The 25137-nt window shown below is 45.2% G+C and overlaps 1 protein-coding gene across 5 annotated transcripts in view; it reads right to left on the bottom strand.

The window, feature by feature from the left end:
• Positions 1 to 24726, bottom strand: part of LOC104322976 (potassium voltage-gated channel subfamily A member 5-like) — a 31470-nt gene extending 6744 nt beyond the window's left edge. The window contains exons 1-2 of one of the 5 annotated variants that reach the window (XM_069806790.1): positions 21098 to 24726; positions 20567 to 20691 (exon numbers count right to left, since the gene is read on the bottom strand). In XM_069806790.1, the coding sequence (XP_069662891.1) occupies positions 22592 to 24514 (1923 nt within the window). In that variant the 5' untranslated portion in view covers positions 24515 to 24726 and the 3' untranslated portion in view covers positions 20567 to 20691; positions 21098 to 22591. Of the gene's footprint in view, positions 1 to 2139; positions 2544 to 20390; positions 20692 to 20863 lie in introns of those variants that run through there. The other 4 variants (XM_069806788.1, XM_069806791.1, XM_069806787.1 and 1 more) reach the window with 4 other exon arrangements.
• Positions 24727 to 25137: the final 411 nt, after the last annotated feature.

Here is a 25137-nt window from a genome sequence, read left to right as displayed (position 1 = left end):
GATATTTACATCCTTACCTGGAAAAATGTCTTTTGTCACTGTTAAGCCATAAAGCCATGCATGTACTATTCTCTTCCAAACTCATCCCATTTTAATCCCATGCCTGGGAAGTTTCATCCTTATCTGCTAGTGGATTTCCCATACTCATTTTAAACAAGATTTTTAGTAGGGATTCTGGGAAAAAAATAAAACTAGCATGATTTTCTTTTAGTGCTTCTGAAGATGGAGTTGGGACCCAGAAGGTAAACTAAATCGTAAAATTTATATAAACATTACAACTTCTGGAGAGCATTGATCAAATTACCTAACATCTGTACACTGCATCCCCTGTAACTGCATCTTCATGGCAAATGGAGGCCCACCATTGGATATAAATGTTAACTGGCACTGAAAACAACAAAGAAGGATGTTAGTTCCTTGCTCAGTGCGTCACTGGAAAGCACTTAAAGTTATCGATGCAACATTAAAGCCTTAAAGATAAAACTGAATCTTTAAAGTGCAAGAATTTTGCCTTGAACTTGAAGCATAACCAGTTTCAAGACAAGTATAGTACTATATTTGGAACAAGAATTAACAGGAAAGGAATCTGTAAAACCCAAACATCACTACTCGATATTTCGGCACCAGAAGTGTGTGAGGTATTTCTCCATCTTACAGAGAGTTTCTGTCCTAAGAGGAAAGGTTCATAGTTTGTTTTTTCAAGAAACTACAAGTAAGTTTTGGACTTACCAGTATTAACTGATTTATGCAACTTTTATACTTATTCTGTCCATGAACAAATTAGTTGCCAATCTCACTGTATTTTAAGTAAGATCAGCACCAGATGGAGAGCAGACAGACTTGCTTACTAAGGGGTTTTATCAAAAGAGTAATTCAGCAAATATACCTCTGAAACCCAGTATTGATATTGAAAAGTCTAACAAACTTTCCTAAGAAATTACCTGATGCTGTGGCAACTGGATTAATTTTTAAGCTATTGTGAGAGATCAGTATCCTCTCCTTGCACCGTGCTCTGTCTAAAATAGAAGACTGAGCTCGGTTCTGACCCCCGTGAAGTCAGCAGCACAGCCAAGTATCTTCAACTGCATCCGCACCAGGACTGTTGGTTTTAAGACAGATACTGGCAGTTACCTAAACTGCACACTTTGACTGCTATGGTAAGGGTTAGATTAGCTCTTTCATTTCCATGCATGCAGTTTAATGAGATCAGCCCTGATACGTTGACCAATATGACAGGAATCATTCTGAGGCATCGCTTTTCCTCTGTTCCTGCTTCTACACAGGCTCTGTGAGGGCAGCCTTTTTCTCTGTGAACTGGGAATGTAGACCAGGAGCACATTCCCATCACAAAAACACACGGTTTGCTGAAACAATACCAGCTTCTTCAATCTAACATAGCATCGGGTCAGGTTCCTGGTCCTGCAGCTACCAGCTGCCTATCTGCAAAGGCAAATTCAGGCTGGCAAGGCAATGTTGAGTCTGACAGCGTGTAACTTTAACAGGTGCTGCTAGAGCCTGGAGGAGGTGTTGTCTCTTCTCTCTGAGCTTCACAGAGGCTGCCAAAACTGGCAGGACAGCTTGATTCAGGCAGCCTCGCTAACAGCTTTGGTAGTTGTACAAAGAACCAGGCTATTCACAAATTGAAAAAGAGCGAAAGGTGAAAGCACATTTCAGGGGAGTCCCCCACAGCCAAGACACATGGTGTTACTTTCACTACACTTGAGCATCTCAGAAATAAGCTTATTGTGCTCAGAATGGCTAATGGACACAGTCAGTGCCCAACGGAGTCCTTAACCATGCACTGTCGTTCCTCTTAACTCAGGAGCCTAGCTTGGCCTCCCAGAATCTACAGAAACTACTGGATCAACACAACTAGATCCCAGCAGGTCATAGCCTTCTCGTTCATATTCAAAGGACAGTCTTCCAGAGAATGCATTAGTCATTTGTTCCTGTGAAGTCCACGCCTGCTTCAGGGAAGGTGAAATGTCCACTGTCACTGACACATCTGGTGGAATCATGGGAGAAGGCCAGGCAAGAGTCCTGAACGATCTTGTTTCACTGAATATTTATATTTATATATTATTGAATATTTATATTGAATATTTATTTTATATATTATTTCTCTGGAAAGGTAGAAGTGAGATAGAGTAGCCTGCAAATGTAGAATTTATTTACAGTAGTTGGGACAAAAAGGAATTCTGAGGTCCTTCAGACAAAAAGGAAAGAGCTAGATTGAATACACACTAAAATGGCCAGTGAAACTTACAGCCACATAATTTGTAAAGAAAAAATCCTCATATATATTACAGAGATCTAAATGTTTGTATACGTTCCGAAAAAGGGCTTGAGCACCTCTGGGTATGTCTATACAAGCTGTTTAAAAAAACCCTAGCCCAAATGTTCAACATTAGCATTTAAAACTGAATCAGCCCGACACTTGCCAGAGTGAACATTGAAGAGACCTGGCTGCCACCACTTCGGGTCGGTGCTGTACTTCAGTTAGTGAGAAAGACCACCGGTGTAGTAGACACAGCCTTCATTACCTGCAAAGTGAAGGTTTGTGATCACTACGCAAGCTGCAGTCAAAGCTACAGAGATGCTAGGGTGCATGTGGAAAAGAGAATGAAGCTGAAAACATCACGTCGTCTTTACATTAATCAGTGGATCAGCCCCTCTTGGGATCCTGTGTGCAGTTTTAGATGCTGGAGCTCAAAACAGATGAGGCGGCTTATAGGAAATGTGCTAATGATCCAGGGCCTCGACAAACTGTCAGACTGAAAGTTGTTGGGAAGACTGAATTATCTGCCTTATAAAGGGTACAAATAAGAAGACTCTGGGCAAAACGTATGCTACATAGAACCTGGTAAACCAGATAAGACTGGGACTTTTTGTTCTCTGAAAAAATATTCAGGGATGGTGAATAATAGATAAAGCAGAAAATTTAAAAAGAGGAAAAGGAATTGCTTTTCTACACAAAACGTAATTAAGCTATGGAACTTAGTGACAGAGGCAATCATACAGGCCAAAAACTTAACTGGATTCCAAAGGGACAGGACACTTAAGACAATATCCAAATTACCCAGAGTTCTAAACTACAGACAACAAAAACATGGAATAGATGGCTATTCCAGCTATCTTTTCAAATACTTAGTACTAGCGTGGCATGCTGTGATGCTACACAGGGCCTTACTTGAATCCCCTCAGATAAGTTTTCTTAAGGCAAGTCCAGAAGTCCCATTTGCCTCAAATTCCTTCTACTTTCTGCAGCTCTGTTTTTTCCAGGTTAAGCATTATCTACTCACAGTGACACCCAGCCTTATATAATGCCATGTGATGCCTTTCTAGAGAGCACAGAAACAGACTGAATCCTAATTTAGGCTCCGAGCTGTCAGCGAATAATAATTATCTCACCCCCACCCTTTCTGAAAGCGCACTCTCTGTGATTTTTCTCACTAGTTCAGAACAAGGCTCAGACCAACTGCTACTCCATCCAACCAGCAGTGGGAAAGTTTACTGAAAGAACCAGCGGTATTATTTGATCCTACAGGTGCTAAAGCCAGTTGCAAAATTTTCATTCAATTCTACAGCAGAGGAACAGGCCTTCAGAGTCCAAACACAATTTGAATCAAGTAAGGGTGGAGCAGGCATCTCTCTGGCCCAAGTTCCAGTCATCAGCGTGTTTTGCAGCTAAGAATGGTGAAGTTTTTTTCATACCTTATACGATTAAGTTACTCTTCATTCAATACCCACGAAATTTGGTAAGAGCTATGATATATCTGCACATTGAGCTGCACAGGTTATTCTCAATGCCATATGTGCTTCATCATGGGTGATACCAATCGCCTTCAAGACCCACAGATGACAAAAGGAATTTAGCACCTAAAATATGTTGCTCAGCACCTTGTTGAGTTGTGCTCTTTGCGTACAGCAAGTTATAGAGATGGCATGCCTGTTTTCCAATGACTTTCAGTGTCTTTCCTGACTTCTCAGATGACTTTTAGAAATGGGGATTGTCTACCTAGGGAAAAGCCATGTTTATTCTGGTTAGTCCCTGCACAGTCGTTCTCCTTTAAAATAATAAAGATTAAATTTGGTTTAGTATTCTGAAGTGGACTAAGTTACACACGAGTCAGGCCTACCTTTATTCCAAATGGGATTATTCACAAAGAAGTATGCTCTATTTCAAGTCATCGTACTTCAGACCTAGCTTTTTTTCATTCAGATTACACTTCCCAAGTGTTCTCATGTAGGTGAAGCCTTACAGCTTTAGAAAAACCCTATCTCCAACGCCTGGTCTTTCTCTACAGCAGCAAAATTGCTGTAAATTGCTGACTGTAAAGTCTGAAGAGCCATAGTAATGTCCCTGACACATACACTGCACTTTCCTCAAACAAATGTAGCCGCACCAAAATAGGTCAAAATTCTGCAATATGATTCTCAGAACACACATATGTTGTGGCAATGCCCCAGATACACTTCTGTTCCCAAATACCTTATGATTTATCACCTATGGGTATAACAAAAGGTAAGGCTCAACTATTTGGGGATTTGCCTTTTCTTTATTTTTTTCTGGAAAATATGCTTTTGAAAGATATTCCTTGCTTTTAGCCTGTGTGCTTATAGCATTATTTTGAAAAGCCACTAGGCAGATGGTCCCCAAATGTGAGTTAATAACTTGTAGGTAGCTTTTGGGGAAGCTTTTTGAAATCCCTTCATGCAAAATGATTCTGCAAACTGCCTGCATGCCATTCTTTGGCTATTCTAGCAGACTATTTCAAAACGGTCAAGAGAAAATGGCAGATTATGTTCTATTTGTTTTGCAGCAGACTGATAGATTTATTTTGCAGTGGTAAAAGAATATAAAGGGAAACCGAATCATGCACAAGACTTCTACTGAAGATTTTTCTAGAACCTGGTAGTCCTCACTGGCTACAAGGCCAGGATGTTTGGGCCTCTGCCCCTCTGCTGCAGCCCTTCTACAGCATTTCTTACCATTCAAAATAAAGCTGCTTTTTGACAGAATAGGATAGGCTGAGTATTCAACAATCATGAGTCAGACTTCACAGCACCATAAGATTAATTTAAAAATCAGATTTCACATGTGGGGCTCTTCCTGTTTACCTTTGGCTTGCTAGAGATACTGTATTTTTTGCATGGTATAAAGTTAGAAATATTGCTAGTGTCCAACCTGGTAAGCATGTCCCAGTATTTTTGAACAGATTTCACAAGAAATCCATTGCTATACTGATGACAAAATGCTGCAGTCTTTCTTAACAATGGCAGGAGATGAAATGCCTTCTAATCCCCACGCAGATCTGTCTGTACGTGAACCAATCAAGTTTAACTGCCCTGCCTCCAGGGTGATCCATAACTTTAGAAAATAAAATAGAAAAATAGAAAATATAAAATTTTCAGTTGGAAAGGACCTACAGTGATCATCTAGTCCAACTGCCTCGTTACTTCAGGGCTGACCCAAAGTTAAAGCATGTTGTTAAGGGCACTGTCCAAATGCCTCTTAAAGACTGACAGGCTTGGGGCATCGACCACCTCTCCAGGAAGCCTGTTCCAGTGTTTGACCACCCTCTCGGTAAAGAAATGCTTCCTGATGTCCAGTCTAAACCTCCCCTGGTGCAGCTCTGAACCATTCCCACATATCCTCTCACTGGATCCCAGGGAGAAGAGCTCAGCACCTCCCTCTCCACCTCCCCTCCTCAGGAAGCTGTAGGGAGCAATGAGGTCGCCCCTCAGCCTCCCTTTCTCCAAACTAGACAAGGACAAAGTCCTCAGCCTCTCCTCATAGGATGTTCCTTCCAGCCCCGTCACCAGGTTGGGTGCCCTCCTCTGGACGCATTCAAGGACCTTCACATCCTTCTGACATGGTGGGGCCCAGAACTGCACACAGTACTCCAGGTGGGGCCGCACCGACGCTGAATACAGCGGGATCATCCATCCCCTCTTTTGACCGGCTGGTCAGGCTGTGTTGGATCCCCCCAGGATGGGGTTTGCCCTCTCGGCTGCCAGGGCACGCACCGCTGGCTCACACTGAGCCTGCTGCCGACCAGACCCCCAGACCCCTTTCTTCAGGGCTGCTCGCCAGCCACCCCGCTCCCAATTTATACTTGGGACCAACGTTACTCCAACCCAGGGGCAGAATCCAGCGTTTGTTCATGTTGAATTTCATTCCATTAATCATAACCCAATGCTCCAATCTATCTAGATCCCTCTGCAAGGCCTCTTGTCCCTCCAGAGAGTCAACAGCACCTCCAGGTTAGTATCGCCAGCAAACTTGCTAATGGTGAATTCAACTCCTGCATCCAGATCATTGATAAATATATTGAACGGAACTGCCCTAGAATTGAACCCTGAGGAAACAGAACTTTGGCCCAAGGTATTAAAAAAATCAGCTAAGAGCTCCAAGTTGATAGTTACAGCAAGTGAATTTCTTCCTCAAGCACAGCAAAACCTCCTACCATAAGGGACCAGGAAATCACACTTCCTTCAGGATAGGGCCAAAGTCTGGAGGATAAAGAACAAACTCCAAGATGTAGTTTCTTCTCAGAAATCACATATTGCTAATACATAGGTATCTATATTTTCTTTTTAAAAACCCCAGCTGCTTCACTGCTCACAGCTCTCACAAGGAGAGGCTGAGAGAACCAATACACGAGGGCCATTAGCCACATTTCTTATAGCATTCTTGGAAGGGTCTCATCCACAGAACTGGCAATGAACAGAGTGTAAGAATGTAAATAAAACAGATTGCCTTGGCTAGACCAGGAGAGTGAAGTCCAGCAATTAGGGCAATAAACATATTTGCAGATAACACAGAAAAGTGCACGTAACAGCTATCCTACTAGAGAGCAGTAAATGGACAGTTATTTTGGCTAGGTGTACCTCACAGTCTCATTTTAGTTTATGGCTGCAAAACATGTGGGCAAAAAATGTGACCACATCGTCCTTAAAATTAAGGCATTAAGCCCTCAGGAAATGTGCCCTCTCCTCTGCACCCCAGCACTATGTGATCTTGGGAAAGTTGTTTAGAGCTCAGTTATGCTTTTCAGGTCCAGTCTTAAACACGGCATAGTAATACGCTTTGCTTTTCTTCCTGTCCATTCTCAAATCAGGCCAGAAAGTCCCACAGCAAATGCCACCGGTGGGCATAATAAGTATGGATAGTTGGTTAGTGAGTAGGGAAGAATCAACCAACTCTTTGCAGAGTGCCTTATGCTTAGAAAAGCAAATAGGATGAGCTATTACTCAGCTCCAGGACGTAAAGAAGCTGCAGGCAATACTGCCACTGTTCAGGGCTCCTAAGGGGTGTGCAAACCAATCTGCTTCAACCCAGTCTATTTAAAGTCCAATAGTAAAGATCCAGTCTTCTTGTAAACTCTTCCCTCCCTTCCTCCTACCCGTCCAAGCTCACCACTGCAATGCAGCAGCAAAGGATACGAGCTTTAATTTCACGGTTTCATTTCCCCAACTTGTAAAACACCAGGATGGCATGAGAGGGACCATGATGAGCCTGACCCCAAACTCACTGAAATCAAGGGGGTTTTCTCCCCCCCTGCCCTCCCCCGCCCAATTACAACAGACTTCAGAACACGTTAGGAGCCTGAAAAATGTTCTGAAAGTACTGCTAGAAGGAAGGAAGGAACTCTGTCTCAATATGCAAACCACCACTTGCCTCATTTCTAAGCACAACTCTGCTTCTCACTGTTATTCTATAAATCCCATCTCATCAGTATTTGCTACACTTCAGAGAAGAAGCCTGCGAACATACGCAGGTTGATAGCGTGTCTTTCATTCACTGTATCTTTCCTGTTTTGATAGAGCAACAATTTCGGAAAGCTAGTGCCACAGCTTTTCCCTAAGAGAAGCAGTATTAATTCAGGTCTTTCTTTCCCCCATGAAGTCAGCTACCTTTACAGAAGTTGTAAAAAAAAATTATTTGCTGCACAGCTGGTGTCCTTTTGCCAAATTTGGTTGAAAACAGCCAACAAGCTCAAAAGTTACTGATGAACAAAAAAGTGACTAAAAGAACTTTGTTTCCCTTAGAAACCACCAAGCCCTTCTCCAGAATGAATCAGAACGAACCCAGATCAGTTCGACATACTGTTTTCTGTAAAGCTGATATAATCTATTTCTGTGCTGCTCCACACAGCAGTTACCGAGCAATCCCACCAGCAAACGATGTGTGAAAATAGCTGTATCTAAACCTCCTGCTAAGGCCGCCACTAAGCCCCAGCGTCCTTGTGTGGGGAGCCATCCCCAATACCGGCCGGCCCCGGGAGCCCTGCCAAGGCCAGAATACGCGCTCCGCGTCCGCTCAGCCTCGTCGACGGGCGAGCGCAAGGCAAACAGAAGAGAGGTGACGATGAGGAGGAGACCGCTGACTCCGCAAAAAAGAGGTAGTGTTGGGAGAACGATGCAAGACCGCGCTGCAAACGAGCATCCCGGGGATTCATCGGGGCAGAGCGGCGGGACGGCTACGTGCCATACACCCGCCGTAACCCAAGTTTTTTTTTTGCCCCTGCTCCCGTTGAGCACTGACCCACGGGGCAACTCAGCAGATCCCGCTTCTCGCGGAGGCAAGATGCTACCGGTCTGCGGACTGGGCTCAGCACAGAGCTCAGCTGGAGCTGCAAGGCCCTGCTGCTCGCTTGAGCACTGTTTTCCCTCAGTGAAAAGCACCAGCTCCTGGCTCCAGGCTCCCGCTGAGATCCAAACTCAACAGAGCCAGCAACTCAGCGGGAGCCGGCTGTAGCCCTGGATATAGACATAGCCAATCTGTCCTCAGCCAGCAGTGGTAGTGCACCCTCAGAGCACGTCCCGCACTGGTTTAACCCCTGTACAGCCCCCTGTTCACTCAGGGTGGTCTGCTTCTCTTCAAGGGAGAGGAGCGTTTGACCCGCGCAGCGTGAAAGCCTGCTACTATCTGTTAATGAGACATTTGCTCTGACGAGGCAGTTAAAATGAGCATACTGCAAAGCCTATAAAAATTATTGACATTCATAGCACCATTAATCAGCTGCACTCATCCTCCAAACCCTACCATCTCGCTGTGGAATGGAAAGCTGCAGGCTTGATTCACTGCAAATCAGCTCAGCTCTACGCTGTTTTGTCCCAGTCACGTCAGCACCAAACTGGAAGGAACAGCCACGGATCAGGCAGGAGATTTGTCTGAACCACTTTGTTTGTTATCCTTGCAGTTAAACCTTGGAAAATCCATTTTTTGCCAGGAGCTGTTGCTGTAGTTGTTCCTCCCTTTGGGAAAGATGCTAATTGGCTGTTTATCATCTGGTCGGAAAGGGGAATTGAATATGGCCTGAATGAGTCACAGCCTGCTGGAATTCACTCCTGCCCTTTCCTCAAATTGAGAAGGCATGCATGGCACACACCTGAGTAGAGAGACTTCTTGAGTAAGGCTTCTTTTCAGTAAAGGTACCTGGCTCATGTTTCCTGTTCAACAGAGACTAAAACTTTACAGAATCAGCCGCTGGCAGCGCTCCCAGGATATTTTTCCATTCGCACATATTTCTAAAAATGTCAACGCCAGTCTAACCATTCTCATCTGGGAAGCCTGACATCAGATGTACATTAGCCCGGGAAAAAAAAAAAAATCCAAAATGCAAGCCCCTTCTAAAAAGGAAAACAAATTCAAAGTATGTTACATTGGCTCCTGCCTCTGAGCTCTATGCAAATAACTGGAGGAAATTTTACAGTGTGACTTTACAACCATGACAATTCAATTAGAAAATCAGCCAAGGGAATAGTATGGGTTTGAGGGATGAGAACTGGATGGTATCTGAGATTCTTATTCAGGCCCGATTCCTGTACGTTTGGGTTCATTACCCAGCAGCAGATAAAAAAAATCCCAGGCAGGACCTTAAGAGCCTTGCTTTCTTTGCAGTCCGGGAATTAAAACCAGACAGCTAAACAACACTACATCTGACTGTGGGAGAGCTTCCCCAGGGAGGAAGCATTTTGGCTTGAGCACTTTGTTCCAGTCATCAGTCTCCGACTATTTTCTCATCCAAATTTGGACCCTTCACACACCTTCCCAGCATCACCTGCTTTGCCTGAGAAACTAGTGTAGACGAACAAGACATGCTATGCTGCCATTTTGCAAGCTGAGTTCGGGCGATAAGCAATATTGCTTCCCCACAACACATGCCTTCAGCATGCTATCGCTGTAAGAGAGATCTCTATTTAATTTGGTCTGTCAAGACCCAAGGAAAACAAAGGATATGACGGCAGCCCTCCAGTCTATCCGAGTAGGATCCCTGGAATGGAACAGAAGTTGACTTCCGTAGGACTAATCCATAATTACAGAGTGAACAGAGAGCAGGATGTGCTCCTGAAATACTTGAAATATATATTTCATTGTCCATGAATGCTGCAATAATGACTTTACAACTTCTCTCTCTAGGGGAAATTAATAGAAAGGCCCCCTCCCCTTACTAGCTCCAATGATGATTTTGTTCACTTACCTCCAAGATGTGTTTGGCTCTTGAATTACACTTTTGCTTTCTTGCAAATCTACATGTCTTTTACATGTCTATTTTAAGTATGTATCCTGTCTCTAAATATTGAATAATACGTATGTATGATAAACAGAATTTTTAACCTTACTCGTTGCTGAAACAGACCTTAAAGACTGATGCCCTGACATAAAAAGTTTCATCAGACTTTCCAGGTGGTAGACCTCAGCATTCCAGACTGCAAGTTCCGGTGGTCTTTGCTCTAGTCACCTAAGACATGATCCCCATGCTAAGCCATCTGCCCACTCATCTGCTGGAAGAAACCACCTCCACCACAGAAATTCCTCAGCCAGCAAGTTCTATTGTCCAGAACATTTGCCATCACCAAACAGGCCTTCAGTACTCAGCAGTTTTGTTCTGCCACTCCCACTGAAGGATGACAACCTCTGTCAGAGGAGTGAAACAAAGGAGAAAACAGAGTCATTAGGAGAGAAGGACTATGTTCCATGGAAGATCATATGGGATGCTTGTCTATACGAAAACTGAAAAAAGAAAGCCCATTGATAGGTTCACCTGTCCTTAGTGGTCCCTTCAGAGGGACTTGCTTCTCACCCACTTGTTGGGGTGGTTGACAGCATTAACCTCTTAAATTACTGCAGTTAGAGCTGTCAAGAGCCATGAATTACCATGCTAGAAAAGATTTCAAGTGGAAGTTTACTTCTAGACTCTTACTTCTCAGTCTGACTGAACTTAACTAATATTCCAGCCCCTGGGGACCACAGCAGAGCACCTGCTGGCATACAGATTCACCTGGAAGTTACAGAAGAATTCTAGTGGTGGTCAGTCCACTTTCCACCCGTGCTGGGTGGTCCATGGTTTCTACAACACTAGAAGCAGTAATACAGTTACACATGCTTGTAACAGTTTTGCTTCCAGTATTACACCCAAAATCTCGATGCTAAGGCAAGCCTGGTGATGCTTTCAGACCAGTCCTTATTTGCACATGCATTTTTCTGAGGCTATCTCAATGGATTTAGAGAAGTCAAAGTCATTTGGAAGCTAACAATGCTCAGAAAGTACATATTTGTTTTGATCTTTAGTTACTCCTCTTTCAGGCTGCAGTTAGTTTAGGACCAAATTATACTTTTAGCATATATGCAAAGGGAAGTAAACTTAACCCACAGTGTAAACACCATGGACCAGCATAGAAGGACCTTGTCGGTGTCAGGTACAGGCCAGGCAAACATCTGCAGAAGATCATTTAGGTGAGGCTGATCATCTCTGTGGGAAGGAGGCTGGCCTCAGTGAGATCTCTGCCGGTCTCACCCTGCCTGAATTTCTTTGTATGCAGTTAGGAGTGTCTCCCCACCGCTTCCCTTGGTGTTTTTGTTTGTTTTGTGGTTTGGTTTTTTTAAAATTTCCAGTTATTATCTAATGCAGCCTGCCGGAGAGCAAGAACAGGAATTACAGGCATTACAAGATGCAGTGACTGAAACACAAGGTATAGCCTACGCTAGAGCTGTGCAAACAGGAAAATCAGTCAGTCAAAACACAAAGCAACAGTATCGCGCTCTCACTGTCAGATTCACTTCTGCTCCTGCATGTGCAGTTAGAAAAGTCAGGGCTTTGTGTGGTGACTTTTAGTATAATTGCATATAAAGGAGCTCAGGTGGAAGCAGAATTAGATGAGAACAGATTTCTGCAGAAATAATTGTGCTCAGTGAATAGAGACTGATTACTGTTTAAGGTATGAAAGTACCAATAGGAGGAATTTGTAAAGCTTTTAAGATACTCCAAGAAATTGCCTGAGGGCAAGATGCTGTGTAGCATCAAAGCCAGGCATACTTCTCAGCCCTAAGAGTGAAACTCAGCAATATCTACACTTGTCAGTTAAATAGTTTGAGGGAACGTTCCCAGGCAATTAATGACAATCAGCTATGCTGTTAAAGGCTCCTGGTCACACTTAAGTCTGTACCAGAGTGCTCTCTCCCAAATACTTCCTAGGCACAATCTGGGAATTGGCACAGGCCAGGAACCGAGCCCATTAGGCATTCTGCCTCCGGCCACCTTGTCCTACAGGGAGAGTCTAGCGGTACGAACCCAGGCTGTTCCATGCCAATTGGCCTCAGTGCCAGAGAATGGTCCTGGGCACATTTCATTTTCTAATATAGATGCAGTCAGGATGTCTATGAGAATTCATATCTCCTCCTTAGTGGAATATCCAGCTTCCTTACTAAGAACAGAACCTAACCCCATTTTCCACTAGCAAGAAGCAGTACAAATTCCATTTTGAAATGCACAGTGTTTCCAAGCCTTCCAGAAAGATTTCTCTCTCATGGTCCAAAATTCTACACTCCCCAGCCTCTGCTCTGTTATCAGTATGCATCACTGAAATCCTTCTTACATCCCCTGGTATTCTTCCAGCACTTGCTAAGACAGTTTCAATTCAGAATGTCAAGAAGACAGCTAAAATTTGAAGGGAAAAAAAAAAAAAAAATCCTCCAAAACCCAACCAGGACAAACTTGTGAACATTCTGTGATGTGGTCAAATGCATTCTGCTATCAGAGCAAAACTATCAGACCACGTTAGAAAATTAATTAGCTTCTAATAACAAACAACTTTTTTCCATTATGTAATAAAAATAATATTTAGCATTACTGCAATAGTTTACCTGTTGCAACCACTATATGTGAGCAAGCTATGCCTACCTGTCAGTGCTGCTCTGTGCTTCGTGAGTCACAAAGATTGACAGGGCCACTGAAGAATCGGTGCTCTTCTCAGCTCCAGAGAAATCCAGACTGAAATGCCTTGCCTACAGAGCTTTTGCCTACAGGAAGGTTTGGGGCATCTCTAAATATTCAACGCACTGGCAACTAAAGTTAGCACCTTAACCCAAGGAATGGGTCATTTAGATGCCCTGTGAGACAAGCGGGCGATGGGAATCTGACCAAAATTTTGCTGTTTACTGGGACTTATTCCACCAGGCCTGCGGGACGATGCCAGTGTCTGCTTTGGATCCCCACTTTAGCACACTCTCCTGAAGACAGGTACCTGTATCCTTTCCTTCAAAGCACTGAGCAGAATTTTAAAACACAGTCCTGAGAGATATTTGCCCAGTAGCTGAAATCCAGAGACAACTCTGCAAGTCACCATCCCTTTCTTAGGCAAATGCCCTGATATCTCAGTTATAGACTCCTGCTCTTGCCTTTGCTTCTTATTTGGCTGGAGGAATGTTGTCTCCTCCAAAGCACAGTGGCTAAGCTTTTGCTAGAGGGTATTCCTTCCCAGAACAATCTCTGTCACCCTCCAGACTGACCGTTTCTTCACATCATTCTCTTGCATGGCCAGAATTTCTCAGCTCATTAAAGATTATACTTCCTAATTAAAATATTCCAAGAATTAATTGCATAATAATAAAATAATAACAACAACAACGTGCATTTTCACATTAACCTTTCTTTAAATAAGCCTCTTATGCAGCACTGCCTTGAAAATTATAGTGTTTTCTGAACTAAGGAACTCATAAAATTTTCTCTGCAAATTCACATTAAAGCCTTCCCTCAATTACACCCCCTCAGATTTTCAAATCACTTTAAACAAGACAGAAAAAAATTGTAAGGCTACACTGCTTAAATAATTCAAATAATTTTCAGCTGCCCCCCCAGCCACATGCATTTCTACTTACAATTAAACAGGGAGGAAGAAGAGGAAGAGGAGGTGGGAGAGGTTTTAAATTTGTTGAATGTGCTTGAGAGAATTAAGTATGGTAGAATCTAACTAATCCCTACTAACTCTGGAGGGAGCAAAGAAAACCCTGGTATGGATTTGTGAGATTTTCTGGGGGAATTACTAAGTGCTAGAACACCACCATTGTAGCGCAACCATACAAAGGAAGGAATTTTAATGTTACCAACCTCTGCTCCCTGTACACACCTCAGACCTTCAGAGAGCCGTGCTACCAGTCCAGTATCTTCAAATTGCACCTTTTCCTCCAGTATCTTCATACAAACCGCAACCCTGAATATGAGTATTTATTATGCAACTGTATTCTCATGAGAAGAGCTGCAAGGTTTCATTGCACTTGGCAACCACCACTGCCTGGCCTGGGTTGGAGACGTGATCTGACAGAACAGACTGTGTATTTCAACAACATTTACCACCAAACGGGCTTTGTCAGAAATCTGGAGAAGGGTACAATTCCCACTGTCCTGAGAGGGGAATTATTACAGATTTCCATCCAAGGTGGCTTCTCTAGCAACATGCTTTCCTACGTTTTCCTATATTTTAATACGACCACCTCTAGCAACACAGCCACCTGAAAATGAAGGGAGGCAGCCGTAGAATGCCCAGCACTAATCACACCATCTATACGTCCAGCAGCGGGACAGCTCTGCCATTTACTGCTTTGCAGTAATGAGTGCTATCACTATCAAATATACTGTGTGATAAAAGCGAAGAGAGGAAGTGAGCAGTGAGGTGTTAATCCAAAGGGTAAGAGCCAGGGTATTCCAAGAATGAAATAACTGGAGTTGGAAGAGAAAGCAAAAATGCCTATCACCCCTATTTTCAGAAACAACTCTTCATCTTGGATCTGCATCTTCTCAGGTAGTATCAGTGAAGACTGGGGAGCCCTGAGTCTAAGTCGCTACTCATGTGAGAAGGACTGCAATGGGTGACATAAAGTACAGAGGAGAAAACAACACAGAATGTTTTAAAAAAAAATGCAGTTATCCTTGGCTGCTTAAAGGCTGTTTCCCACAAGATCACAAATGACAGTCTCCATGGCACACTGTAGCTGAAACACAGAAATAAGATACATCTTTCTTTTTCGTCTTCTGCATGTCAGCAAGTGTTACAACCTGCACTGATTTCTTTGGAAACACCCTCCCTATGACAGTGAACGTGGCTGAATTACTAACACAGAAGAGAATTTGCAAATTACTTTTGGTAAATTCTAAATTCTACCTGGAAAATTAATTCTGCAGTAATCATATAGACTATGCGTGCTGGGAAGCCCATGCTCTAATGGAAAAACTTTGTTGCCAGCTAGGAAGGTTATTAATTTTACTATTAGATCAGGTCATTTCTGGAAATCAGGCCCATTTGCTGAAAATTCAAAGTAACATTTTTCCATTGAAAAGGGTAATCTCATTTTCATGTCACACCAAGTCAAATGAGAAGAAATTCACTGAAAACAAAGGATGTTGCATCTCTTTTAGAACAATGGAAACAAGACTACAGTCAGAGCCACTGGATTTTAAGAACTCTGTTTTGGATTCACCCAGGCATCAATGAGAACAAAATTCAGGGATCTGTCCCTAGCACAAAGTTCTTAAAAGAAAGCCCCAAGGCTGGCGATGCAAAGCTAGTCCTAAATTGGACTACCTGTTCATTGTGCCCTGGAGTGGGATTTTAGAGTGCAGAATGGCAAACTCTTCACTAAGACAGATTCATCACATTGGCAAAAATATGTGATTACCTTACAGAGGGCAGCTGAGCTGTAAGTTCAAAGGAAAAGTGGCACACAAGCTGGTACGAGCACAGAATCAAGTCCTGTGTCTTTACAACAGCGGGGAATGAAACAAAATTAGGCTGTGCTGGTTCTGTGGTGAGAATCTGGAGCTGGCGTTACTGGGCTCGATCCTTAGGTGATTTCAACCAAGCTACGCTAACTATACAAACATGCTTACTTGCAGTACTTATGAAGAGAGAAATGAGCTTTTATTGCACCAATTGGTATTACTGAGAAAAGCAAAAAAAAGCCTCCAGGTAAACAAGCCATCTTCAAGGCACTGTTCACAACAGCTCTGGGTCCATCTCTGGCTTTTGTCTTTTTCAGTCCTGGTAAAAATATGGTATAGACACCTGGGAATGAAAAAAATACCAACTAAGGACACTACATTACTACATCACAGAAGCGAGAAAGCACTGCAATATATATACTAATTGTGTATGAATGCTGTTCTTGAAACAAGTTGGTATTTATCTTTGCAACTTCTAATTCCAATTAATTCTTCAGTCATATCGTTATGAGCTTTTCTTTTTTCCTATTCCAATTAACATAAAGCTTCTTATTTCATATGATTTTAAAGATACGATACCCACATTTTTCACAATGTTTCATCATAAAAATATGGGGGGTGTTCTGGCCAATGGACCCACAGGAGAATTTCTGTGTTTATTCCTGCTATGAGTTAACACACTGACGTCAGACAGCATGACCCAGGTTCACTGAAGAGTATCAGCACCCTTAGGTCCCAAATTAAGGCAAGAGCAACAGAAATTTAACAAGCTGACAAGGAGAACTGGGGGGCAGTTAACGCATACAGCAAGGAAGTAGGGAAAAAAAACCCAAACAAAATCCAAACCTTACAAAAGCTACAAATACACTGAATGGCATGTTCTAAAAAAAAATATTTTATGGTGCTGAATATAACATAAGCCTTGGCAGAATGATATTGGAACAATGACTTTGATTGATTATAGGCTATGTTATTACAAAGACCTTTCCTATTTCATTTTTTAAACATTTGTAGCTAAGTTAGCCTATGGAGGGAGGTTAGTGAAACTGATGCTCACACATTGACAGGCTGAAGCTGCACCAAAAGCAGGCAGATGCTGTTAAAGCTTTGTGTCTCACAGTTTCCTTGCTGCTCCTCTGTCCTGAACAGGATCAACCTCATTATTAGCAAGGTCTCTGCATCATGCTGACTGCCACACAACATACTGACCCCATCACTGGCCAAGTAGCAAGGCCAAAGTCTTGATAAGGACTTTAAATCCCTCCTTTCGTTATTCCCTAAGCATAGCAGTGATCTGCCTGCAGAGCCTTGTCGAATTTCACTGCTGGTCATGACACGTTGACAAATGACCTGAACAAATCTCAGCTTGGTAGTTACATTCCTCACTACGGCCGAGAGGCATTGTTGTGTGCCCCTAAATGATCTTCCCTGTTTGACCTCAGAACTAGCTTCACCAATACGTTTCGAAAGAGTAAGGCTTTTTGCGTACATACATACCTTCTGTGAGACTGGAAGTGCGCTGGTATTTGCTTTGTTAGCTAATGAGAGGTGAAGGGCAGTGCACGGAGGAGGGAAGCTACTTCTGAGCAGCGCTCGGTGTGCTGTGGATGAAGACCCCCCATCACCATCACCACCACCACCGCCAGAACAGCGGTGTTCGCAGCACGAGAGGCCAGGGAAGAGCCAGCACAAGTGCCATTTTCTCTTTACAGAGTCCAAATAAAAAGAGCACACAAAAGAGGGAGTTGTTCGTGCTGCCCAAAGCAGCATTAACTTTCCCTCTGGGTTCAGTGACCCCACCGGATGGGTCACAGTGCGGAGATACTGGCAGACAGCCCTCGCCAGCAGAGCCACCAAGAGCCATGCAAGAGACCAGAAAGGAGACCACAGGGTGAATCTCTCTCTTCCCTTCCCTCCCTCCCAGAGATCTCACATTTTAGATGTCCCAGTCCAGCCAAGCCCACTCAGTTTTGTGCCTCTCCTAGCCCTCTCTCCCCTTTGAAAGGCTCCGTCTTCCCTTCCACAGCCTTTTCTTTACCGTGGTCGTACACAGAAAGATCATTGTACTATTGTTGATAAAGCGCTAGGAGATGAATGGTGTTATATAACTGCTAGTTACTGTTCTATCATTTTTTAGAATGATGGAAAAGTAAAACGGGAACGTAGACTCCCCTTGGGGCCAGGCTAAGCAAACTAAACTCAACGTTACTGGTGACCCAAAAGAATAGTCAGTTCACTTCCAAAATGGAAGAATGGAAGGGTAGTGCATTTCAGTACACACAGTCCTGCACAAATGACAAGCCATTAATAACTGTGGCATATAGGCACATGTGGGGTGAGAAATCTTCCATGATGTAGCTTCTAGTCAAAACAGTTTACAAAAAAGTGTTGTGGGGTTTTTTTTGGTTTGGTTTTTTTTTTTTTTTACATTTCACAATGATTTGCTATTCATTAAGCTCTGATATCTTGTGGCTTTTGATATTCCAAAGAGGTTTTAGTCAGCTTGCTTTTCATTCCAGGTCAACTAACATAAGATCAATAATGGTTTGGACACATTTCCTTCTTGTAATGAGCCTAGAATTGGCATACATAGCCTAAACTCTCTTCCTGTCTCACAGTTACAGGAGCTTCCTCAGAGTGATTTGGTTCTCTCTTTCTCTCGTATTCTTTTGCAGCAGGAATTTGCATCGGCATGTTACAAGGCTTCTGCACTGTTTGTATCGCAGACACAGACGCATGCTGCCCACTGAACTCAATCAAGCTTCTTGACACCAAAATCAATTACAACAAAAGCAGGTTCTCGCTGCTGGAAAGTGCAACTACACTCTCATCCAGACCAAAGTTACAATTCTTCATGCAGACAGTCCCAGCACTCAGTTTGCAACTAGTTGTGTGAAGAGGACTGCTCTGAGTAGTGGCTGCAGACATAGGCACTCTTTCTGTAGTAAGGATCTGGTGTTCTGACTACTGTCCTGCAGCACCGCTTGTTTCCAGGCTCACAATCTGTACCGCGTACCTCAATATTTGCACCAAAGTCCAACGGGAACTGATGGCTCTAAGGTTTCAGCAGGGTCTGTAGTTCATCTTAAAGTAACAATCTCAAAGATTAGCGCATCTAAAATACCTGCTGAACAATGCTTTACTTAAGCATGTGCTTAAAGCTGAGCCCGTGCTAGGTGCTTTGCTGAACTGTGATCTAACCATGTTTCTGGTTGTGTTACTCAGTGTCTGGCAGCAACCTCTCTCATTAGAAAGCAAATCCTTTACTGCCTTATAAGCCAATAAAAATTACGCATCCTTGTAAAGAAGGTGTCAAAGCCGAGTTTGCCTGAACTGTGCTTGACAACTGTTCAGAAAGCCAAGCCAAACAAATATTTTCAACCATATTTTGAGAATAATTGGTTTTCTTTTTATTGGAAAGGTCTGTTGTTTTATTATGGAAAAACGCAGCATGTTCAAACTGAAGGTCAAGGAATGATTTGACAAGCTTGCATAGAACCCTGTGCAGCAATCAGGGCATTTTGCTCTCATGGAGCTTGATCTTGATTGGGACAAATTCTACTCTCGGTTACAGCAGGGCACATACGCCTAAATCCAAAGCTGAATTTTGCAGACTGGCTCCGGTGGGAAGTTAAAGGCCCCGACCGCCTTGCGAGACCAAGTCCTGGGGTACCTCGGCAAACACGAAGTAGGGTTCAACAAGCAGTTGTGATTAATCTGACCGTTCACTGCCACTGAAGGGTGAGGATTTCACTCCTCCTTGCTTCCCCACATCACTGACCTTCCCCATCCCTTCCTCGCACTGGCTCTGGCACTCGCTTGCTTTCCAACTCACTAATTTGACAGAAAAAGACCTACTTCGTTGTTGTTGCTGTTGCTGCATTGGATTTTCTGCTAGATTAGTGAGCTCAAGCAGCTCCCGGTAGAGAAGGCAGCACTTGCACAAGGACAGAACCAGTTCAGGGTAAGGAACAAAAGGGCACACAAAGGGAGGAAGAAAACTGAAAAGGAAGGAGGAAGACAAGACCTTCCCTTTCCATCAGCAATGGGCTTTTAAGATCAGCTCAACCCACCCCCCATAGCCCTGATCCGCTTTCACCTACATCAGTTTTACACCGGTGTTTCTCCACTAATTGCAGTAATTACCATTGTGTAATTCAGATCATTAATATCCAGAAGCCTTGGCCAATAAGCAGGGTTCTGCTGTTAAACAAGGGATGGTATATAGACATTGCCCCTGCCCTGAGGAGCTGACAGCCTAATCCTGCACAATTGCAAGAGCAAACTATGGAAGACAAAAGTGGTCAGGAGGGTGGGGGTAAGTAGTCAGAGGAAGACACAACCAAAATTTGATCTGAAAGACTCACTGAATTGTTTGGTACTTACTCAGGTGAATCAGATGGATTTAATCACTGCAAGTAAATCAAACTACTCGCTTGAGCAAAAAGCTTCACTGTAAGTCCATCAAAGATCTAGATCTCAGCATGTGCAACAGGCAATTACACCACTTCTTTCTTTCAGTTTAGATTCAGCCTCACCAAAGGGCTAATTCTGCACTTCACCTTGATGCAAAAACTCCCGCTAAAGCAAACAGGAGATCTGCCTGAGGCTGGAGTGCAGCTGGACTGGGCACTTTCTCCGTCCGTCTTGTTGCAGTTTCTCAGCATATTACAGCATCGTTCCCCGTCTAAATAAACAAGCAAACCAAGCAAGAAACCAATGTCTAAAATGCACGTGAAAGATCCTGTTCTCTATTACCAGATTCAACCTCCCTCCCCCTCACCCCTGGGCTTTGGGCTGAGCTCTGTGTGACAGTTCTTTATACCGAACATGAAAAATACTACTTGCTTGGCACTTACCATGCCTCTTTTACTGAACAGGAAGGAAAAACATCACGCATTTGGCCAGGATCGTTAAACAGCACGGTAAGGGACGGGTAAGCAGAATTTGCGTCTGGACCAGAGAATGTCAAAGCGCTGTTTTGCAAAGCCAATTTAAATTTATCACAGTACATATATCTGAGGTACTTGCAGAAATTATAATCCTGATTTAGCATTTACTGAGTTATATTAGAAAATCTGTTAGAAACAAACCTTGAGCGTTGACAATCAAGGCTTCTCTTTCTGCTAGTCTTGCTGTGCCACTGTATGTGGTAAAGGCATGAAACATCCTTCAGCAATAAAACAGAAGTTTGAGGGGAAAACAGGGATGTCCTTTGCAAGAAAAATGATAACGCAGCTCTTTGAGTTAAAGTAAAGAAGCATCTTTGTGTCAGTCTTCACTAGTAAGCTGTACAGTGCTGTGTTATCACGATGAAGATAATGAGTCATTCGCCTTTCAACAGCATCTTAACTGTAAAATCCACAGCACTGCAAAGGTTTTCTTTGGAAATAAAAGAAAACACGGATGTGTTTTGATGAAGGGCGATGCTGTCCGTCCGAGTCCAAGATATAAGCCACGCAATGGTTATTTAAGTAGCACGGCATGCTCCGTTAGACTCTTTAAGTGCCATCCGTTTCCAGTCTGTGATAATTAAAACCAGTGAACTGTGTACACAAACGGTATGGATACACAAAGGTGACTGATACACACACCAAAGTACTCTGGAGTGTACAATGAAAACAGTTTTGCAGATATTGCACTCATATTCTACTTTCTCATTATATCTATCCACTCCCTCATGGTTTTGATCTGTTGTGCACTTGGATCGCAACAAGTAACAGCAGACAATAATTTTTTTTCCTTCGGTCTCAAAAATATAACTGAAGTATAAAACTACCAAAAAAAAAAAAAAAAAAAGCTGCACATACATTTTTTTGAGTGGGGACAGTAAGCACAAGACTGACTTAATTTAGAAATTCTGAAAGAGCAAGGTAATTAATAAAATTATTTATAAAGAAGTATATCTACAATATTTAATAATTTAAGGCTCACAAGAAACTAACATATCAATGACAGTAAAAGTTTTCTGCTATAGGGTTAAAAGCACCAAATTCACTTCACATACTAGATAACCAGATCTGTACTGATCACAAGTGGAAAACTCTGAAAGTGCTGATCTGCTAATGTTCTAGTGCTTTAACGATGTCGTATTTCACAGGAATAAGAAATCCCCTTTCAACCATAAATACAGTTATACAGATATAAAATATATTGGAATAATTTCAGTTTGAAACTACAGTACAAAAAACTGACACCCCCTCCTCCATTCATTCTCCACACACACATTCCCCCAAGTCTTTAATACTAAACTTGGAGCAACTGAATTGGTTACAAATGACCCATTTAAAACCAACCACCGTTTGCTAAAATAACTTTCTACAAATTAGATTTTGCACTGTCATAATTTACCAGCTCCTGCATCATGGAGCGTAGCTTATTCTTAGTCCATTTTAAAAATAGGTGACCCTTTGTGTCATGGAAAAAGAACATAAAAACATGTATTCTTGGAGGACTACTCAGGATAGTGATCAATTTATAAAATATAGCCTGATTTAAAAAACTAGTGGGTACCAAAAGAATAATTATAGTAGTAAGTTTCTGACACCGGTAAATCCTTCTGCATCTCCGAACTCTCTCTCCTCTCCTTACAGGTCTGTTTCCCTATTGGTGTCCAGACAGAGAGCATAGAGGGATTTTCTGAGATCTACGTTACTTTTCGCTTTGATATTGGTTTTCTCTAAGGAGCTGGTGTCATTGTTGAACACCTCACTGTTTTCCAAGTGCACAACAGATTTGTTCAGAGAGTTTCTACTGGACCTTCTCTTCGCATCTCCCCCCGCTGTGCTGCCCTGAGCACTACTGTGTTCATCTTTGAGGATAGCTTGCTCCTCGTGATCAGTCTCTCGGTGGTAGAAGTAGTTGAAGTTGGACACGATGACGGGGACAGGCAGGGCGATGGTGAGCACACCCGCGATGGCACACAAGGAGCCCACAATCTTGCCCCCCACGGTGACAGGTCGCATATCCCCATAGCCCACGGTGGTCATGGTCACCACCGCCCACCAGAAAGCATCAGGGATGCTGGAGAAATGAGACTCGGGGTCGTCGGCCTCAGCGAAGTAGACAGCACTGGAGAAGAGGATCACGCCGATGAAGAGGAAGAAGATGAGGAGGCCCAGCTCCCTCATGCTGGCTTTCAAAGTCTGTCCCAAGATCTGCAGCCCCTTGGAGTGCCTGGAGAGCTTGAAGATCCTGAAGACCCTGACCAGGCGGATGACTCTGAGGATGGCCAGGGACATGGCTTGCTGCTGGCCCCCGCCCCCATTGCTATTGCCAGTCCCGGGCTGCTGCTGCTCGTGGGCCAGCTCGGTGCCCAGGGTGATGAAGTAGGGGATGATGGCCACGATGTCGATGATGTTCATGATGTTGCGGGAGAACTCAGGCTTGCTGGGGCAGGTGAAGAAGCGGACGAGGAGCTCAAAGGTGAACCAGATGACGCAGGTGGTCTCGATGATGAAGAAGGGGTCAGAGAGGCTGCTGGGTGGCTGCATGGGGGGGGAGTCCCCGGCCGTGCCGTTCAAACCTCCTCTTTGTGGAGGCAGGGGCACGGGCATCTCCCTCTCGTCCCTGAATTCCGGCAGGGTCTCCAGGCAGAAGGTGATGATGGAGATGAGGATGACCAGCACGGAGACGATGGCGATGGCCCGGGCCGAGCCGGAGCTCTCGGGGTACTCGAAGATGAGCCAGACCTGGCGCTGGAACTCGTTGCGGGGCAGGGGCTTCTCCTCCTCTTTGATGAAGCCCTCGTCCTCGCGGAAGCGCTCCATGGCCTCCTCGCCCAGCTGGTAGAAGCGGATCTCGTCGGCGAAGACGTCGATGGAGACGTTGACGGGCCGGCGGAGCTTCCCCCCGGACTGGTAGAAGTAGAGGATGGCGTCGAAGCTGGGCCGGTTGCGGTCGAAGAAGTACTCGTTGCGGAGGGGGTCGAAGTAGCGCATGCGCTTATCGGGGTCCCCCAGCAGCGTGTCGGGGAACTGGTTGAGGGTGCCCAGCTGGGTCTCGAAGCGCAGCCCGGCGATGTTGATCAGCACCCGCTGGTGGTGCATGGCGCCCTGGGTCGCCGCCGCCGTCGCCTCCTCCTCCTCCTCCTCCTCTTCCTCGCCCGCCGCCGCCGCCATGGCCATGCCCCGGCGGTGCCCCCCGTCCTCCGAGGGACCCATCTCCACCGCCGCGCCGGGCCGCGGGGCTCGGGGCGGCGGTCGGGGCGCGGGGGGGGCTCCGCTCGCCGCCGCCTGGCCCTCGGGGCTGCCGCCGCCGCCGCCGCCGCCTCCCCGGGGAACCGGCGGGGGCCGCTCCCGCTCGTCGTCCGCCGGCGGAGGCGGGGGAGGCGGCGGCGGGGCCCCCTCCTTGCCGTCGCTCAGCCGCGGCACGGTCGGTACGAGGTGGAGCAAGTTCCCCCGGCGCCGGGACCGGGCGCTGCCGCCGGGCGCCGCCGCATCCTCGCCGCCCGCGATGGCCGTGGTGGTGGTGGTGGTGCCGTTCTCCAGAGTCACCAGCGCGATCTCCATGGGCGGCGGCGGGAGGCAGGCGCCTCTGAGGCGGCGGGCATGCTGCGCTCGCCGCCGGTCACCGCCGGGCGGGCGGGCGGGAGGGCGGCCGCCCTGCCCCTGCCCCTGCCCGCCTCCCTCACGGCCGAGCGCGGCCCCGGGGAGCCGCCCGGGGACCCGGATATGAACGAGCGATCGTTGAGGGCTGCTGCCTTGACGTCAAAGAGGATCCCTTCTCCGCCGGCCGCGGCCTCCCCCGGGCATCCCCCCCCCCCCTCCACACACACACACCCCGGGGCAGGGACACGCTGCGGGCCCGGCGGGGCGGCCGCGGAGGATGCCCGCAGGTGCCGCGGGGGGGAAGGGGCTTCGCGGCCGTGGACCCGCTCCTGAGACAGGGGGAGGGACCCCCCGCCCCACGCGTGGATTACTCGCTGAAGGGAGGGAGGGCTCAGGCTGCAGAGCCCCACTCACCGATAACGAACACGAGAAGCGAAAGCCCCGGGGATTCCTGGCGGCTCTTGGTGTGTGTATCCCCCCCCTCCCTCCCTCAGCGTGATGAGAACAAAGGGAGCGGGTATTTTTTTTCCTTCTTTTCGCTTTGCTTTGCTCTCCCCCTTCCTCCTCCTCCCGGTTGATCACAG

Source organism: Haliaeetus albicilla, chromosome 19 (assembly GCF_947461875.1).
Source record: "Haliaeetus albicilla chromosome 19, bHalAlb1.1, whole genome shotgun sequence".
In the NCBI taxonomy this organism is placed as follows: domain Eukaryota; kingdom Metazoa; phylum Chordata; class Aves; order Accipitriformes; family Accipitridae; genus Haliaeetus; species Haliaeetus albicilla.
This window is presented reverse-complemented; position numbering and strand designations above follow the sequence as displayed.